This window comes from Labeo rohita, chromosome 19 (genome assembly GCF_022985175.1).
Source record: "Labeo rohita strain BAU-BD-2019 chromosome 19, IGBB_LRoh.1.0, whole genome shotgun sequence".
NCBI classification, from domain to species: domain Eukaryota; kingdom Metazoa; phylum Chordata; class Actinopteri; order Cypriniformes; family Cyprinidae; genus Labeo; species Labeo rohita.
In genome coordinates this window covers 18,040,426-18,058,995 of record NC_066887.1, presented here as the reverse complement: position 1 = coordinate 18,058,995, position 18,570 = coordinate 18,040,426, and the positions used below count along the sequence as shown (strand labels likewise).

Here is an 18,570-nt window from a genome sequence, read left to right as displayed (position 1 = left end):
TTAATATAGCATGAATACTCTTTTAAGATTTGAACACACATATACAAAGATTTTTGTTTGTTGCAACTCCATGCTTGATTTATTATCACTGATGTATGATTGTGCTTCGATCAATGTTAGAGATTATTTCTCATTGCTAATTAATGTTCAAAATTAAGTGGTAGGAAGACAGCAGACAGGGAGTAATTAAGCTTCATGTTAATGAGTTACAGCTCAGTAAGGTTTGAATAACATTAAGTATTAGACACAACTGGAGGAGGGCTTCCTCTGGCGTATGAGCTGTCAATTCATTCAAAGGTCTGAATGTTGATTATAAAAAAACATTTGGATAGAGAACACTTCCAAATCCATATTCAGCAACAAATTTAGCACACGAGAGGATTAAGATATTAATACAAGTATTATCGATATCAGATATGCGACATCAATATTAGAGACAGCATCAAATCTGTTCTTAAGCTCAAAGACAGGGGAGATGTTATGTAAACACTCAAAGTGCATATTAAATAATCTCATGAATGTTATGCAATCTGTCAACTAAGACTGCAGTGCACGCACACACACACTTGGGTGGTTAGCTAGTAATGCATACTAAGGTGAAAAGAGAGATTATATAAAGAGGTCATTGTGTTCTAGACAACATCAATGAGTTTCATCATGAAGAAAAGACACCTGGTATTTTTAAACCCCATAAAGCTCAAAGTCTGACAGTTATCACTAAATATATATATATATATATATATATATATATAACAATGAAAAATTGCAGTATATTTTAATTTAAAATATCTTTTAAATTGATATTTATATTTACACACAGAGAATAATTACAGTTTTTACTGCATATAACATTCTGATTGGTTTACAATAGAGATAAACAATCATAGAATGAATTCTTTAAAGAATTATATAAAAAAAAAAATACAATTAAAATAATAATAATAATAATAATAATCCGGAGTGAAAAATATTAATTTATGCTGAGACCGTCTGTTGACTGGTTAAATAAAGAAATCTTCCCAGCAGAGGGCAGTACAACCTAAAAAGAGATTGTCAGCCAAAAACACTGGCTCTGCAAAAAAAAAAAAAAAAAAAAAAAAAAAAAAAAAAGAAACATTTTATGTAAAAACATGCGATTAAATATTGTAGTTATTTTGTATGAACGTAAATGCTGTATAATCGCGAGCTAAATTAATGAAAAATATTAGCCTATATATTTAAATATATTTTATGTTTTAAGATTTTTTAATAAATACCACAAATCGCTTTTTTTATTATTATTTTTGCTGAAACTTTATCATCAAGCATCATCAAGGCATTCACATAGGACCTAGTTAATTTAAGAAGATAAGCGGATTATATTTATAAGTGATCCCATGATCAGTCAGGTTGTCCTATACATTTAATTCTAATCCATGTCTGAAAATAGACAAACTATGTGAATATTACAGTAGTTATTCATACGTCATAATATACAAAATTGCATTTATTGCTACCTGTAGAGCCTGCTAAATGCATGAAATATAATTGTAAAATCTTGTACAGTCTATTAAGTACAGAACTAAAGAATAAAATGAACTTTGTACCATGTCCTTTACATTAGCGAATTAAACAGTCGCTCTTTCGCTCTCTGTAAAAACTGCCTTGTATTATTTAATTATAATTCTTAATTGATTTAATCCGCGGAGCAATAAGAATGTAGCGAAATCCTCAACCTGCACGACATTTCTTCTCTGAACAAGTTAACCTTGGAGAGATGTGACAGCAGAGATCAAACTGCAAATGGAATATGTACATCAACACATTCTTTGCAATTAAAAACGTCTATAGAAGCAGGTTTAAAAGGCGTTTGCATTTGAATGCCTCAGTTAACACATATATGTGTAATACAATAGAAGGGTTCATAGAACATAGACCCCTTTATAACATTTAACCACAGGAACAATCAGATCTCAATAACCATCTGTTGCATTTAAACCAGTTTAGACAGAGAATCCAATAATGATGTTAGATATATATTGCAAGGGACTCCCTTGACAGCTGTGTCACAGTAAATGGGTTTTATTGGTCTCGACAACAATAAGCAGTGTTGGGAAAAGATACATTTAAAAGTAATGCATTACAATATTACTTTACTTGGTTACTTACCATGAAAATCAATGCATGAAGTTACTTTGGCGTAACTTTTTTCTCTCCTGGGATTGCTTGTTTGTTGTTAATATAAAATAAGTTCTCAATTGGCTATTGTAAAAGCCCTTTCACACCAAAAGTGAAAAGAATAAGCCTTAGCAGAAGGAAATGTAAATTTACATCTGTACAGTAGAGGGCGCAGCCCAAACAAACCTTTCAGTTGTGCCATGCCATTCATTGAATAACGAGAAGAATAACAACGTGGAGTGAACCGTTAAACTGTTTTCACTACAAACCAGTGTGTTCATAATTAGCATATTACATTAAAATAATATGGTAAGTATCAAGCAGCAAAACAAGCTGTTTTGTACAGTTAAAAATAGCTGGATGTGGATGAGACTGGAGGCCAGACCCATAAAATTGACAAAAGTCCCAACCTACTCTTATGTGGAAAACAAGGTGGATTCGTTTTGTGAGATAATGAATCTGTTTTTGTGCAACTGAGATGAGTAAATGCATGTTGCCATTTTTATCAGTAAGTATCATGTTTACACAGCTCACACATTCCCTCTGCACTTACTCCCGATTTCTCTCAGCATAGGCACAAGAGAGCTGTCAGTCAATGAATGGGAAAACAAAGTAACTGACATTACTTATTTGAAAAGTAACAGATATTTTCTTGTAAATCCTAAAGTGATGTCTTACTCTACTAGTTACTTTAAAAAAAATTAGATTACGTAACTCACGTTACTTACGTTACCCCCAACACTGACAGTTAGATAGCATTAGAGAGTCGATTGAGCCTTGACATATTAGAACAGTTCACCTTCTTTTTCTTATCTTGAACACTGGTGATCGTAACTGTATATTTTATATAATGTGTATACAAACCTTAGTCAGGTTAAACATCATATTGAATTTAACACAGGTGAAAAAGAGGCTGTTATAGACTTACAGTCTTTGGCACACACTGTATAAAGGTAATAAAGATTCATTTTCCCCAACTTTGTTTTTTGGAGTTTTGGTCCATGGAAAGTACAATTGATAGAAAGCACTGTATAGGCCTGTTGCATCTAAGTCTATTGTGCGTATTTGTACTTTTTCTTGTGGCCTATCCATCTTATTCTTCACAAAAGTATGCCTATGGGCGATGCTTCCGGTTCATTAGGCGCTATAGAGGGTTTACACTTGCGTCATGATTTGGTCAGTTACCCAGATGTGTGGCCATATTGGAAATACTTGGATGTAAACAATAAAATACTTGGATGGTTGCACAATTAATGCTGTCTAAATCACGGGAAAAAAATATGTGGAAGCTGTAAATCATACAGAAGGGCTTAGTAAACAGACAATGGTGCAATATTTTGACAAACTAAAGTTAATATGTGGCAAAGACGCATATGAGCAGTATTAATTAAGATATTACCCGAATATTTCACCTACCTGACTGGAAATGATAAGAACAAACACGTTTCAAGATTCTTGTCCTGAAAATCCAGGTTCAGTTTGGCCAACCACAAACGCCTTTTGTTCTTCTCTTTGATTCTTTATAACTCTTGACAGTCTGTAGTTCTCCAAATGTTTTTCCCAGTCCGACCGATTAGTAGAGCACAAAACACAACAATAATTGACCATTTTCAGCAGCAATAATCAGCAAAATTTGCGAGTTCAGTTTGGTTTAATGGCACTGTTTACGTTCAGTACCACCAATATGGCCAACTGATGACGCATCGTGAAAAAACTCTATTGGGAAATAACAAGAATAACAATGTGCAGTAAACAAATTTCCTCTTTCAGAGGACAATAAAGAATAAATCTGAATCAGTAAAACTGTTCTACAAACCAGTGTGTTCATTATTAAGATAATACATTAAAATAATATGGGAAGACACACCAGTTTGCAATATTAAGCAGTAAGACAAGCTGTTTTGTACAGCTAAAAATAGCTAGACGCGATGAGACCGGAAGCCAGACCCATAAAATGTACAAATGGCTGCACCCACTTTTTTTACACGGCAAAAGGTGTATATATTCATGCTCATATGGGTACACAACCGTTTAAAATAATTGTGTTTTACTGTATTCGGATTTTAAATTGAATTGTACCTAATAATTATAATCTAAATTATAATAATTATAAAATTATAAAAAGACTATAACAACCAGTATCTTAAAGACTAACACAATACACATAAACTGCATAAAACACTCCAATATTAACTAATTAAAAAAAACTAACTCTTTAAACAAAATCTAAACATTCGCATATCTGGTATATTATTTTTACCGTACATGTACGTCGTCGTGTAGTCCACCGTATATGGTACCTACACTCTAAAAACTGCTGGGTTTAATACAACCCAGCGCTGGGGAAAATATGGACATACCCAGCCACTGGGTTGTTTTGACCCAGCTGTTGGGTTACTACCCAGAAGGTTGGGTTAAACATTTAAACATTTAACCCAACCGCTGGGTCAGTATTTTTACCCAGCGCTAAGCTGTTTTTAACCCAGTAGTTTTTAGAGTGTAAGCTAAATTAGAGTCAACCAACTAAGGGATTTTTACTGTAGCATTTTAATTGTTTTCCCGCTCAAATGACGATGACGCTGAGGTTTCTTCACTGTGCTGTTGCGTTAAGGAGGGTGTTGTGCAGTTGATAAGTGTGTCTATGGGTGAAGCAGCGCTGGCTGCTGTACAGACACTGAAGCTTTTGGCTTTCTTCACTGGAGACTCTTCAGCACCTGGACAGCTCCGCAAGTCCCTTTAAACCTTCGAGTTTTGGCAAAAAGTGCGACTAAAACAACGTGTAGCTTCTTAAAAAGTGCCCTACTATGCTAAATCGTTAAGCATCTAAACTTTTGCACCGGGATATCATCGTTACCACCCTGATGAGTGAATTACGGTTGACTGCGGCAAACTGTTCCCTACAGGAGTCCACGGTGCCGTCAAGCTCATGCGGGGATGGGAGGAGAACAAGACTCCTCGTGGATTTGCCAGCGTATCAACACGGCACTTATTTTGATCTGATAATGATTTGCATTTAATTTCTCGAGTGCAGCATGTCTAGATGTAAATGACTGTCCGCGTATTAGTGGAAATGAGAGAAATATTCATGGATTAGTCTACAAATCACACATTGCAGCATACAGGTAAGTCTATCTCTGTTTCTGCTCCAGTTGTGCACTAACTACTGTAATTCGCTTACTGAGGAGATTAGAAAATAATGGAAGGTTTTTCCTAACTACTCTAAACAGCCTACCTAGAAAGTATTTCTGGGCATTGAGTGCATGATTGTTTTACGATCATCAAATCAGACCATATGACGCTCAGAAATGCTTTTAAGTAGGTAAACAGCTTACCATAGCTCTGGAGAGACAAATAAAGGATCTAAGTTTGGAACTGATTTCAGAAACTAATGTAAATGAACCTAAAACCTGATGAATCCTAAATCAGTTTTTCCATGAAAGCTTTTTGACTTGAACCAAAGAAAACCAAAGATCTAACCATTTTACACCAATATCTGGCATAAAGTAATAGGTAAAACCTGCGAAAGTGATGCTTATGAACCACATGTGCATATTTTCTGCTATTAAATATGTGATTCATGAAATATAAAATCTGAAAAACTAACTGATAAACACCCAACCAAAATGTCTAATAGATATGGTCAATGGGAAAACTGAACGCCATAAAAAAAATTCTTTTATTTTCTCTTTTGTGGGTCAGAATAAGAATTTATAAGCTATAAAGTCTTATTTCAGGCCACTCTGGCAAATATCACCCCACTCACACAATCATTTGCCATGAAATCTTAATATTCTCATCACTCCTATCTTAATTAGCTGGCTCTAAGTCATTAGTCATGTGAGCAGGGATATGAATATAATTACGCAAATTCACATGCAAAGTTTCGGAGATTATGATGACAATGATCCCTAAAAACTGCACTGAATGAATGGGTCCACCAAAGAAAACATACCCATTCTGTGTACAAGCCAAGTAGTTTTGTGATCGTGCATTTCTAACAGCGCTTTAGTAAGATTTTCAGCTTCATGACCTCACTTGTGCCACATCACAAAGAGTTATGACGGCTGACACTCTGCTTTGCATATATTTGCATAATGTTTACCTACATTAAGAGGCAGCGGTGCAAATCAGTCATGTTTCCAGTGGGGCAGATGTCCAGCAATCATTCAACTGATCTGTCAAAAAAACAAGATGACTGTAAAGCCAAGGACGTCATCTATTATACAGCTGTATAATGCTAATTCATTGAGCAGATACACACAGGCTCACTTGATTAATCACACAAACAAAACAACAAAAACTAATATCCTTAATGTAATGGATTTTTAAATGCATATTGATTTCACTAGATGGAAAAATACAAAGTAAGTTTCTCCAGGTCAAGACATTGCTACTCTTTCGAGAATAAATTTCATGTCAAGCATGAAGAACAATTGCGCCGGAAAAGACAGAGATGTAGTACAGGAGCGCTGTGCAATTTGGTGCGGGGGGTGCAGATACAAGGGAGGCTGGCGCACCGGTCGTGTTCACTAGGGTTCTCTCTATCTATCACCTCCATGCTGTTTACCTGACTACAGCTATACAAAAGACCATATCACTTTGAGAGCGAAGGGAAATACTGACAACAGCCATTTGTCAGCATGATAGGGCATTTATATCTGAACCAGAGCCAGTGTGGGATCCCTTCACCATTAAAACATCAAAGCATCTTTTGTCTCCCGGGCAGCATGATGTTATCAAGAACATATACTATACGTCTATTAATCTTATCACATAATCACTCAATTAGAAATCCATTCATTAGAAGTTCATTAAGAGTATAACCAATAAAATATCTGCAAGCATGATGAACATGGCCATTAGAGCATATGTACTACTGTATGCATGAATTACTTGTAATTGTAAATCTCAGTCTGCTGTGCATAATCTCAGCGCAGTGCTGTCTTGGAGGTTTATATATAGATCTTTAAAGAACTTCTGAGGTGTAATCTATCTCCCTGCCACTTAACCAAGGTCCCCCTATTTGCTAGAGGAGACCCGGAGTGAAAATAAAATGCCTGTGGCAAGAGTTTTCTATCTGTGGAAGATGAGCTGGCAGATGGGTGCTATAAATGCAGAGGATGTTACACTGCAGAGGAGATGGACATTTTGAAAAGTCGTAAGGGTGAAAAATGTCTGTGTGGTTACTTTAATGTAATGGTAATCAGGCTTTTTAGATTATGTGATGGGAATATTCATGTTTTGATGAACATTCTGAGGAATTTTAGAAAGCATTATTCAGAAAAGTGCATGAAGAGATGCCAGGAATCTACAGTTGAGCAAAAATCAAAATTGAAGAATTGGCTCTCTTTCAATTACCTCATTAGTGTGAATCTGTCTGTCTTGCCTCTAAACCTTCAAAGGTCATGAACATGCAGAATTGCTTTAAAGGCTTGCTTGGTCTTTTTTTATTTAACGTAATTTAAAATGTAACTTAATAACCAATTTTTATTTAGTTAGTTACTTATTTTTGAATAATTAATTTAATTCATTAATTTAATTCATTTGGAATGTTACAATTAAATAAATACTGTTCTTTTGAACTTTATATTCAACTATCATCCAAAAAAAAAGATTTTATGGTTCCCACAAACATATTAAACAGCATAACTGTTTACAACATTGTTGGTATTTTTACCTTAAATTTTAAAATATAATAAAACATAAAACCGCTATTTTAAATTGTAATAATATTTTAAAATATTGCAGTTTGTATTTTTTATCAAATAAATACAACCTTGATGAACAAGAGACCCCAAACTTAGTATTTTTTTTAATTTAAATATTTTAAACAAATTCATGGACAAAAATCAAAGAGTTCTTCTTTATCTAAAATATTGTTGCTTGTTGGATTTCTGTGAATTGTAGTTTAGTAAATTCCTCTTCTAATTCAAATTCCAACTCATGAATTAAAAAGGAGCCAATTCCTAAATTCTGAATGCTATCCAACCCTAATATTCACATTAGCCCCCTTCAAACATACAGTCTTTACTGGCAAATTACCGCTAAATTACCGCTAAGAGATCATGTGTGAACAGGACCTTTTTTAAAAATACTAGTAAATTTGTTCTCTCGAAGTAGAACAGATACCTACGAGATCAATGGCAAAAACACGTCTTTCAAAAACTGTTCACGATGGTTGCACGCAGCGTGCCCAGTGTAGTCGGCTTCATTAACAAATGACTCTTATGAACCGGTTCTTTTTCAGTCAAAAACACAAAGCGCGGTCCAGTTAATTAAATAATTGTTCTTACATTTGTTCGTAAATCAGATACTAATTGCTGCTTCTCAACTAACTCGTCCTTTGAGAAATCCAATACCATCTGGATATGTCTGAGATTCATTGTTTGCTAATCGATTCTCCGACCGCTCGCTCCACTTTCATCATGGATATAGACCTTTTTGCCAAATCTGACGAAACAATAACATGAAATCAATAAGAAGATGCCGATCATGGAAACTGGTAGCAGAGATGGGTAAGAATCTAGTCGTATTGCAGTTTTCTCGATTGTTAACATAATCTAACAGATTTTAGTTGCCACATTTTCCCGAACCATTTATTCAGTTCTCAAAAAATTTAACAATGAGGTAAACATGAGCAAAACTGATGACACACCAATCAGAATCTCTGCATCCTAACAACTGAGAGAGGAGAGGGCTGAACGAATCAACACAGGAATTTATACTTACACATACAGTATATTTACAGTATACAGTACCAGTACATCAGATTATAGAAATTTCACTACTCTATATGTACAGACAAAAATGGTGCTTCAGCGGTTCTTCAGCGGTTCTTTGGTGTGATTGTGGTGCTATATAGCACCGTTAGTGTATAAAGAACCGGTCAAGCCCCTGTCTGGTTCTTCAGCGGTTCTTCAGTGGTTCTTTGGGGTCGTTAAGGTGCTATATAGCACCACTGCCATACAAAGAACCTGTTAAGCCTCTGAATTTGACAAAGGTGCCATATAGCACCTTTTAAAATAGGTGCTATATAGCACTAAAAGTGGTTCCCCTATGATTACGAGCCAAAGAACCACTTTTAGTGCTATATAGCACCATTTGTTTTTAGAGTGAGCACGTTGTACAGCTTCAAACGTGTCACTGTCAAATTTTGATTTGTAACCATTTTTACAGTATGTGTACTGCATTTTTGCAGAACTGAGAAATGAATGCCTAGAGATATAGGTAGTCTTGTTTCAGGAGACCAAGAAAGTACTGTATACTGTGAAGAAATGTCTGCAGAGGATGCTAAATTATGATTATTATTATTATTATTTTCTGGACTGTATTGTGGCATACCAAGTTCATATACAATTCTTTGATATTTGAATTTTTCTAGTGCTTTTTATTTACTGCAAGATTTTTTTTACAGTAGTAAAAAGGGAAATCATTTTTCCCCAAAAGTTAATTGCTTTGGTGTTGCCACCTTTTAAAATGCTGTTTCATGCATGAGACGCTGCAAGAGACACGAGTGCAACAGTCAAATGCATCCATGTTTGCATAGAAAAAAGAATGGAAAAGCAGTACAAACGAATAAAATGCATATGCAGAACTACTGTATGTCTGATATTTCATGTTTGCATGGTGACAGGCTCAAATGCTGCTGTTCATTGCATTGCAAATGCTGCTGTTCAAACATTTTCCTTGTGTTATTCTTAACATAATATGTGTAGGACAAGTTTGTACAAGATGTAGTTGTAGTTCATACATTTTCAAGTTGACTAGTTTAAAATCGTAAAAAAAACAAAACAAAAAACAAACAAACAAAAAAACAAAACAAAACAAAACAAAACAAAAAAATACTATTTTCATTTTTTTTTAAAATTAGTAGTTTGTAGTCATTTATTATGATGTCTCTGGGCCAAAACCAGCTGCATGAATGTGAACGATAACAACAAAATGACAGACCTTGTACACTCTTCCATGTTTACAAATACAACACTGGGAGGTGCAGTTGTTTAGAGGTTATTTCCAAATAATGATGTCACAGAATTTACCAGTATTTTGAAACTGATGTGTGAATGGTGCTTTACCGGTAAACTGAATTTCCTGTGTGAACAGAGCATTTTTGTATTTACCGGTAAAGTTGTTCTAGTAATTTTATGGCCATTTCTGTAGCTATTGAAATTACATGATACTGAAATCTTGTAAAATATTATAATTATACATTTGTGTAATAGAAAAAGCCTTTATCATATAACAAAACAAGTCTTTTGTCCCCTTTCACAGGATGTCAGGAAACATGTCTCTTCTGTCAGTGAATCTCACAAGCATTTGGGAAAACTCCTCTCTCCTAAATGCGACCCCTCCTCGCTTTCCTTCTGACTGGGAGACGCCCACATTCACTGTGGCTGCTCGCTTCCGTGTGGTGGCCACCCTGGTGCTCTTTGTCTTCGCTGCTATCAGTAACCTCTCAGTGCTGATCAGCGTGACCAGGGGACGAGGACGGCATCTGGCCTCCCACCTGCGGCCTCTCATTGCCAGCCTGGCCTCCGCTGACCTGGTCATGACTTTCGTGGTGATGCCACTCGACGCTATATGGAATATCACAGTGCAGTGGTATGCCGGTGACGCCATGTGCAAGATCCTCTGCTTCCTCAAGCTTTTTGCCATGCATTCGGCAGCGTTCATCCTGGTGGTGGTGAGTCTGGACAGGCACCATGCAATCCTGCACCCGTTGGAAGCTCTGGATGCCGGCCGCAGGAATAGGAGGATGCTTCTGGCCGCCTGGATCCTTAGCATCCTGCTCGCCTCTCCACAGGTAAGTGAAAGAGATGTTATTTTAATTGGAGTTGTCATCTGCAGGACTTGACTTGTTATGAAATAGCACAAAATTGCCTCTGAGGATTTATAGATGAATGATAATGTTGATGTTTGAAGGAAATATGTGTCGGTTTTCATTAAAATACTGTGTCCTATTTCAGCTTAATATGAGGAGAGGAACTATAAACAGATCACCATACTAAAAAACTCCTGAAGATGGAAAAAGTGTTTTGGAAACTTGTTTTCTCTGAGGAAGAAAAGTGGCACACAGCCAAACTGAACAGAGTTTAGCTTTGTTTCAAAGTTTCAAATAGAATTTAAATTAAAACGGTGAAAGCGTCAGGGAAATCCCACTTTCTGTCTACACACAAATTTCCTGAAAGCCATCTAAGCTTGAGCATTTCTTTTAAGTAATTAGTTGTGGCTTAAAGTGGTGCAGTAACTGACCCTGGATCAGTGAGCACTTGCGGCATTGATTATAGATTCTATTTGTCAAGCTACACTAGTCCCAGGGCATTTTCTGTAACCTTTGAAATGCCTGACTGAATCTTGTCAGTGTGCCCATCTTTCCCTCTTATAGAGCTGTTTCTCTCCACACACTTAATTCCAGTAATGTTGTTTTTTTAACAGCTTGTGGATGTGACCATGGCTTTTAAAATCATTAAAAGAGAGATAAAGAAGCCTGTCTAAGACAAGGTCAGTTAGGCAGCCATGGATAATGGGAAAGAGATACAATTCTGAAGACAAGATAGTGGGTGGTGAATTGTAGATATCAATACATCTTTATTTTCAGCACCTGTATTCTGCACACGCACCTCCCCCAGAGGAAGAAAAAGGGTTTTCCTCTGTCACACTGTGTGCTGTCTGATATATTATGTAGCACAAAATAGAGAAGTGTGTCAAATGGATTTTTTTTTTTTTAATCAGAAAGTACAATATTTTATTCAAGGTCAACAGAGATAGTAAAATGTGCTTCTTCCCCATCTCTAAAGTCATATAGTGACCTAAAAATAGATAGAAGTAATAGAAGTAAACACCTACAATAGAGCAACAGCCACACTATGGAGCGCTTTGACATCACAATGCAAGTATTCATGACATGAAAACCTTTTGGCTTGCAGCTAAAAGTGTAAGTGTATTACGCAACATAGGCTCATTAAAAATACGTGCCTTTATATACATTTCTGCAAAATTGAAAAAAACGTACCTATACGAACCTGTATGAATCCCTGCAGTTTCCAGCTGAAAAGAACACTAGAGGCAGTAAAACTTAAAAAACTTTTATTCCTTTTCACACAAAGTGTGATTGAGAGGTCGGTGTTAATTTTGACAGCAAATTTTGATTTATTCTTAGTCATAGTCTTCTGACTAAAATGCCATTTAGTTTTAGTCATATTTTAGTCATCTGAATTGTTTTTGGTTTTAGTCTAGTTTTAGTCGACTAAATATTGTAAGATTTTAGTCGACTAAATCTACAGTAGATTTAGTCGGCTAAAATCTACTGTAAAGCATTTATTAAGCATTTCTCTAAAATAACTTATTGTATAGCATTGATATTAAGGTTTTATCATGATAGCCACAGATTTAACCATTTCTCATATAGAAACGGTCTACTTTTCAATTAAATACCTAATTATGGATTTTTTTTATAACCACTTGTTTACCACATTCTTCATTCTTTCTAGCAGATGTATTTTTTTATATAAATAAATTTAGATTAATCTGTATTAGGGCTACTAAAGGGATTCAGTCAACAGCAGTGAGTTATTTTCTGTCTTTCATTTGTTGCTTCACTAACATCAACACCACAGACAATAACAAATAAATTAGGCTGCTGTCCCATTAAAACTGAATGCACGGATGTAGTGTAACATTGCTGATACACATCTCATATTCTCCCAACTGTTCACCCAAGATGTAACCGAGTGTGTTTATGTGAATACTCGTCAATACGAACAATTCTACATAATTTTGTGTGTATTCCTCTGTTCATGAAACGCGAAAGAGTACTTGTGTGCTCAGAAAACCAGACTGAAAAAAATGTTGACGAAAATTATTTGGCAATGAAATTAACACTGTTACAGGTACAGAGTTTTCATTAATAAAGCCTAATTTTCACACAGTTATAATATTATGTTATGACTTTACAATTTTAACACCTTGCACGATTTCAAAACTGATACTTTTGAATGTCGTCATCACATATACAGCTTCATATGCATGAGTTTTCTAATTAATTAGGTTTTCTCGGTAGCTCACACAATATGCCGTTGCATTTAAGTGATGAGGAGCTCCAGTAATGTATTTTTATATCACTTTTGCATTTGTTAACACTATAAGGTAGGTTTAGGGTTGGGTTCAGTATAGGGATATTTCCAATACAACAGAGCATTAATCTTTAGTGACACTACCTATATATCTGAGTTTTGAACAGCTGCAATATGTACCTCAAGCAATGTAATAAAAACGCAGCAATACATGCTTGTACCAACATAATAAAATCGTGCCATGCTCACGTATTGAATGCGTGTTTAAGCACCAATCTCTGGACATTTTACTTTGAAACTGCCATGAAACGTGCAGTAAGGTACATAATTGCGATGTTGCAGAAATATATAGAGAGATTTTCATGAGCCTGTGTTGGTATTACAGTGATTAAAGATTAGTTCACTTCCAGAATAAAAATTTTCTGATAATTTACTCACCCCCATGTCATCCAAGATGTTCATTTCTTTCTTTCTTCAGTCGAAAAGAAATTCATTTTTGAGGAAAACATTCTATGATTTTTCTTCATATAGTGGACAGTAAATGGGAGTCAACAAGTTAAGGGGCCAATCTGCAGTTTCAGTGCAGCTTCAAAAGACTCTACATGTCAGTGCCGGTGGCTTTAGTGACAGTGTGCCGACATATGGTGCAGTTACGCCTTGGGTGTCCCGAGTTCGAATCCCATCTTGTGGACCTTTCCGGATCCCACCCCCCCTCTCTCTCCCACTCACTTCCTGTCTCACCCCCCCTGTCCTATCAAAGAAAAATGGGAAAAAAAGAAAGAAACCGTAAATGCTTATCTTGCAGCAGCTCTGTTATGCACACCCACAACTTCACTCGTAATCACTTTGGAAAGGTCACATGGTTAGTTCTTCGTCTGTTTACTTTGGTTCAAAAAGGCAGGGTAGGGCCATCTTACTTTCTCCTCCAACTTCAAAAACATCCAATGCCATTTTATCTTTTTAGTAAAAGATAACGCCACGCGTGACCTTCCCAACATGACTACGTAATACATGAGGTCAGGTTAGCGCAAGACCAGCATTTGTAGTTAAAAAGTATACTTTTTTTTTTTTTTTTTAGAGAAAATGACAGATACTTATTCCTCTGCAGGGATCATGTAGAGCCCTTTGAAGCTGCACTGAAACTGCAGTGTGGACCACTATATGGAGACAAATCCTGGAATGTTTTCTTCAAAAACCTTAGTTTCTTTTCAACTGAGGAAAGAAAGACATGAACATCTTGTATAACATGAGGGGGAATAACTTTTTATTAATTTTTTTATTAAATTTTTATTCTGGAAGTGAACTAATCCTTTAAAAAAAAATCATTTACTCACCCTCATGTCAACATGTATGACTTTTTTCCTCACATAAAAGATGACATTTGTGCTGGTTGCTCTTTTCCATGCAATTACAATAAATGAAGACTGGCGCTTTCAAGTTTCTATAAAAGACACAAAAGCATCATGAACATTTTAAAAGCATTCTTCATGCCACACAATAGCTCTGCATGAGAAACCAAAAATGATCTTTTTGTCTACTGTAGGAAAGATAATGCAAATGCTCAGATAACCAGGAAAAAAATCCTGTTTCTTACTTTTCTTTATAAATTGCTTTTTATCTTTTCAGTTATTTATTTTCAGGGCAATTAAGGCTGAAGGAGTTGACTTTGTACAGTGTGTAACTCATGGAAGCTTCCAGCAGCGCTGGCAGGAAACAGCCTACAACATGTTCCACTTTGTCACCCTGTATGTGTTCCCTCTGCTGGTAATGAGCTTCTGCTATACGCGAATCCTCGTGGAAATCAACCGCCAGATGCCTCGTGGTAAAGGGAAGGGTAATTGACTTTTGCTCTCTTCTGACATGGTACCTGTCATTGATAAACAGCATGGGTGCATCCAAATTTCCATACTGAGTCTGATGAAGAACTTGCTTCTCCACAGTTGATGATACATGTTTTAGGCCTGCCTTGAATGTGAACTTTTAATGTGTTATATTTGATCAAAACATTTGAGGCCCTCTCCTGTTATATGACAGATTCAAATTCAAACCTCAGTACAGAGTTTAAGTGTTCCAGTGTTACATCACTAGAAAGCAGAGATTTCCTTACAAATGGTTTCTGGGTCAAAATGATAAAGCAGGTCACAGAGCACTATTCTCTAATCTCTTTCTAACTTGCACTGGCTTTTGTAGGTGGGGAACCTTGTCTGAGACGCAGTGGAACCGACATGATTCCCAAAGCACGCATGAAGACCCTCAAGATGACCATCATCATTGTGGCATCATTTGTGGTGTGCTGGACGCCGTACTACCTGCTCGGCATCTGGTACTGGTTCCAGCCTCGTATGCTGCAGGTGATGCCGGAATACATCCATCACGCTCTCTTCGTCTTCGGTAACCTCAACACGTGCTGCGATCCGGTGATCTATGGTTTCTTCACACCCTCGTTTAGAGCGGACATAGCCAGCTGCTTCTGCAGAAGGAATCAAAACTCTTCTCCCAAATCACTGGACCGACTCTCCGCAAGGAGAGGGGGCGCAAGCGGAGAAGCCGAGTCGGATCTAGGAAGCGGCGACCAGCCTAGCGGACAACAAGCGTAGAGGGTCAAGACACCTCAATGAGATAGAGATACTATTTGGGGTGTGGTTTTGCCTTGTAAACATGAAATACAGAACTTTTACCCCATGTCCAGACATCTACATGTATATGCTGCTGATGGTGTCTTGGTATTTATAGTATGAGCAAGTATCCGTTTGCTTGAATCACATTTGCAGTATCACATTGTGGTTTCAAGCTTCTGGAAAGACGTATCTACAGGTAAATATGAATGTAAAGGACCAAATGACAGCACAATGCCTCAGGCAATACCTTGAACGTGAGATGTTTGCCTGTCTGGAACAGGGTTATAAATATACAGTGCCTCGTGTATAACAGCTTACGTGTCTGGAATCAGTTAATGAGGATCTCTAATTAATTATATTTCAGAGTTCAGAGCGACAACCCCAGCTAAAAGCTTCACTGACGCGTTGCTTATCTAACATTTCCTCTCTACATCCTGATTAGGAATGCCACTTAATGTTTTACAATGGCCTTAGCACATGAGTCATTCATTTAAATGAAATGCTGTCGTGAATGTTCAGGCTTTTCACACTGTGTTTATCTGTGGAATCACCATAAATATTCTTCACAGAATTCATTCAGTCGTGTTTGCAGTATATTGTGTTTATGATGATATGCATGATATGCCATCTCTGTGGTGTGTGCTTGTGATTAAAAATTAATGTGGATGGACAATCCAGCCTTAAAGGGATAGTTCACTTAAAAATAAAAATGTTATTATTTAGCCTACTTACCCATATTGTTGCATTCATATGTTGTTATTCTTTGAGGAAAAATTGAGAGAATTTTTAACAAATATTCAACTCAGTCACAAGCTGTCAAGCTCCAAAAAGGCTTACAGTTTGTGGCTATGTTAACATTAAAGGAGAAGTCCACTTCCAGAACTACAATTTATAAATAATGTACTCACCCCCTTGTCATCCAAGATGTTCATGTCTTTCTTTCCTCAGTCGTAAAGAAATTATGTTTTTTAAGTCCATATTAGTCCATATAAGTCCATATAATGGACTGATATGGTGCCCCGATTTTGAACTTCCAAAATGCAGTTTAAATGCGGCTTCAAACAATCCCAAATGCGGTTGTAAACGATCCCAACTGAAGAAGAAGGGTCTTAACTAGCGAAACAATTGGTTATTTTCATTTAATAAAATACTATTTAAATACTTTTTAATCTCAATTTTCAAGTTGAGGGAGAATATGAGATGGGAATTTTTCGACATACCCTAACTGTCATGAACCGGAAAAAAAACAGTTTAGGCAGAATAAGACAAGACCAGCATTTGATAAAAAGTATATAAACTGTATTATTTTTATAAAAATAACTGATCGTTTTGCTAGATAAGATCCATCTTCCTCGGCTGGGATTATTTACAACCGCATCTGGGATCATTTGAAGCCGCATTTAAACTGCATTTTGAAAGTTCAAACTCAGGGCACCATAGAAGTCCACTATATGGAGAAAAATGCTGAAATGTTTTCCTCAAAAAACATAATTTCTTTACGACTGAAGAAAGAAAGACATGAACATCTCAGATGACAAGGGGTGAGTATATAACTGTCAATTTTTGTTCTGGAAGTGGACTTAAATCTGGGTACATTTGACAACGTTTTTTTGAAAACGCATTTTTGTTTTGAAAACGCATTTTTGTTTGGAAACGCAACCACATTAGTGTTTTACAAAATTTTCTCATCCACACCGAAACATCGGAAAACGTTAAATTAACTTTATTGCGCACGTGTAAAATCTCGTGAAAGCTCACTGAGAGAATACAGATGGAACAGACATAAGTTCTCTACTGAAAAAAAAACAAACAAAGAACAACAGAAACTATCACAGATTTTGTAATTGTTTTATTAGAATTGTATTGGTTTTAATGGAAACTGTAATGGTGCCTATTGGTCTCTACTGGTAATCAGACGCCTTCTATTGGTGTCTTGTTAAAACCCAAAACACACTACAGGAAATCATTTTTAATGGTTTTGTAAAAATTTGGTAGTGGTAAAAAATGTTTGTTAGAATTTCTGTGATGGTTTCTATAGTTTTTTCTATCCAGGTCCAGGTTTATGTTGATCTAAAATACAACCTCACGAATTGATCGCAAGTAATTTTTTGCAGGATTGTGATATTAAGAGTGTACAAAGTAACAAATCTGTAGCAACAGTGTGAAAGTGAACAGCAAATAACAGGTACAAACATAGATATATATCAGTATAATGCGTGTCACATGACTAAACATGCATCATCGTTTTCAAATACCTCCCTTTTCACAGTCTACACTACAATGCGAAAACAGCATTTTCAAATTTATCCTCTTTGAAGAACTTTTTTTTAAAAAAAAGCTTCATTTTCATTGACAAAAACGCCGTTTCGGTGTGGACTGAGCCTTGCAATAGCTTTGTGTAAGGAACAGAATAAATTTAAGAATAAATAACAGCACTATTTATTGTCATTGGATGTTTTTCATTCAAGACAATAATGCTCTAATTTCAATTTTGTTTTATGTTTTCCACATAAGAACAATGAAATTAAGTCATTATTTATCTTCAAAATTCTCATTTTTTGTTCCAACAACAGCATACAGGTTTGGAACAACTTAACAATATCCATATATTCACCTTTATCTTCAGTGCATAAGTAATCCCAATGGGTAAGACTTCCAGATCATTATCCACTATAGGGAAATAAAGAGAAGAATAACAACGTGCAGTAAATGGTAAAACCACT

At 36.0% G+C, this 18,570-nt stretch overlaps 1 protein-coding gene and 1 long non-coding RNA gene across 2 annotated transcripts; one reads left to right on the top strand and one right to left on the bottom strand.

The window, feature by feature from the left end:
• Nucleotides 1-4,725: 4,725 nt before the first annotated feature.
• gnrhr1 (gonadotropin releasing hormone receptor 1) lies at nucleotides 4,726-16,563 on the top strand. Its single transcript, XM_051136192.1, has 4 exons — nucleotides 4,726-5,279; nucleotides 10,429-10,960; nucleotides 14,856-15,063; nucleotides 15,420-16,563. Exons 2-4 carry the CDS (start codon nucleotides 10,430-10,432, stop codon nucleotides 15,824-15,826), a joined length of 1,146 nt encoding a protein of 381 aa, XP_050992149.1. The 5' UTR covers nucleotides 4,726-5,279; nucleotide 10,429; the 3' UTR covers nucleotides 15,827-16,563.
• On the bottom strand, nucleotides 14,420-14,845 carry LOC127181443 (uncharacterized). Its single transcript, XR_007829778.1, has 3 exons — nucleotides 14,824-14,845; nucleotides 14,564-14,670; nucleotides 14,420-14,441 (listed from the first exon to the last, which is right to left on the bottom strand). It is a non-coding gene; the product is annotated as an uncharacterized LOC127181443 (long non-coding RNA).
• Nucleotides 16,564-18,570: the final 2,007 nt, after the last annotated feature.

What these genes read in the sequence shown, in the direction of transcription:
- gnrhr1 (XM_051136192.1), top strand. Translation starts at nt 10,430, where the DNA reads ATGTCAGGAAACATGTCTCTTCTGTCAGTGAATCTCACAAGCATTTGG. An exon ending in TCCTGCTCGCCTCTCCACAG is followed by an intron (nt 10,961 to 14,855) that starts GTAAGTGAAAGA and finishes TTATCTTTTCAG; the next exon opens with TTATTTATTTTCAGGGCAAT. An exon ending in GCCTCGTGGTAAAGGGAAGG is followed by an intron (nt 15,064 to 15,419) that starts GTAATTGACTTT and finishes TGGCTTTTGTAG; the next exon opens with GTGGGGAACCTTGTCTGAGA.